At 48.2% G+C, this 222-nt stretch overlaps 1 protein-coding gene across 1 annotated transcript in view; it reads right to left on the bottom strand.

Annotated features, from left to right (window-relative positions):
• Position 1: 1 nt before the first annotated feature.
• Positions 2-222, bottom strand: part of LOC104074946 (microtubule-actin cross-linking factor 1-like) — a gene marked incomplete at both ends in the record, with an annotated part of 36,189 nt that continues 35,968 nt past the window's right edge. Inside the window, one exon of the mRNA XM_009575258.1 lies at positions 2-47. Coding sequence (XP_009573553.1) covers positions 2-47 — 46 coding nt within the window. The remainder of the gene's footprint in view (positions 48-222) is intronic.

The raw sequence follows: 222 nt of genomic DNA, 5'->3' as shown, positions 1-222 counted from the left end.
TCCGAAATTCATCCAGTTGCTCCTGGCAGGACGACGCATCCTTTTCTCTAAGAGTGAAAAGGTTTCAGAGAGTCAGAGCTCGTGCTTTGCCTTGCAATTACCCCCACTTGAATGTAGCACAGTTGTGTCTCTAGGAGCCCTTCTTTTTATTATTATTATTAGATGTTGCTTAGGAACAGCGCATGCAGTGCCAGCCAAAGTGGGGTGCACACCGCAGCCTGC

This window comes from Fulmarus glacialis, unplaced genomic scaffold (genome assembly GCF_000690835.1).
Source record: "Fulmarus glacialis isolate BGI_N327 unplaced genomic scaffold, ASM69083v1 scaffold18913, whole genome shotgun sequence".
NCBI classification, from domain to species: Eukaryota; Metazoa; Chordata; class Aves; order Procellariiformes; family Procellariidae; genus Fulmarus; species Fulmarus glacialis.
Note: the sequence above shows the minus strand (reverse complement) of the source record. Positions and strands in the feature narration are given on the sequence as shown.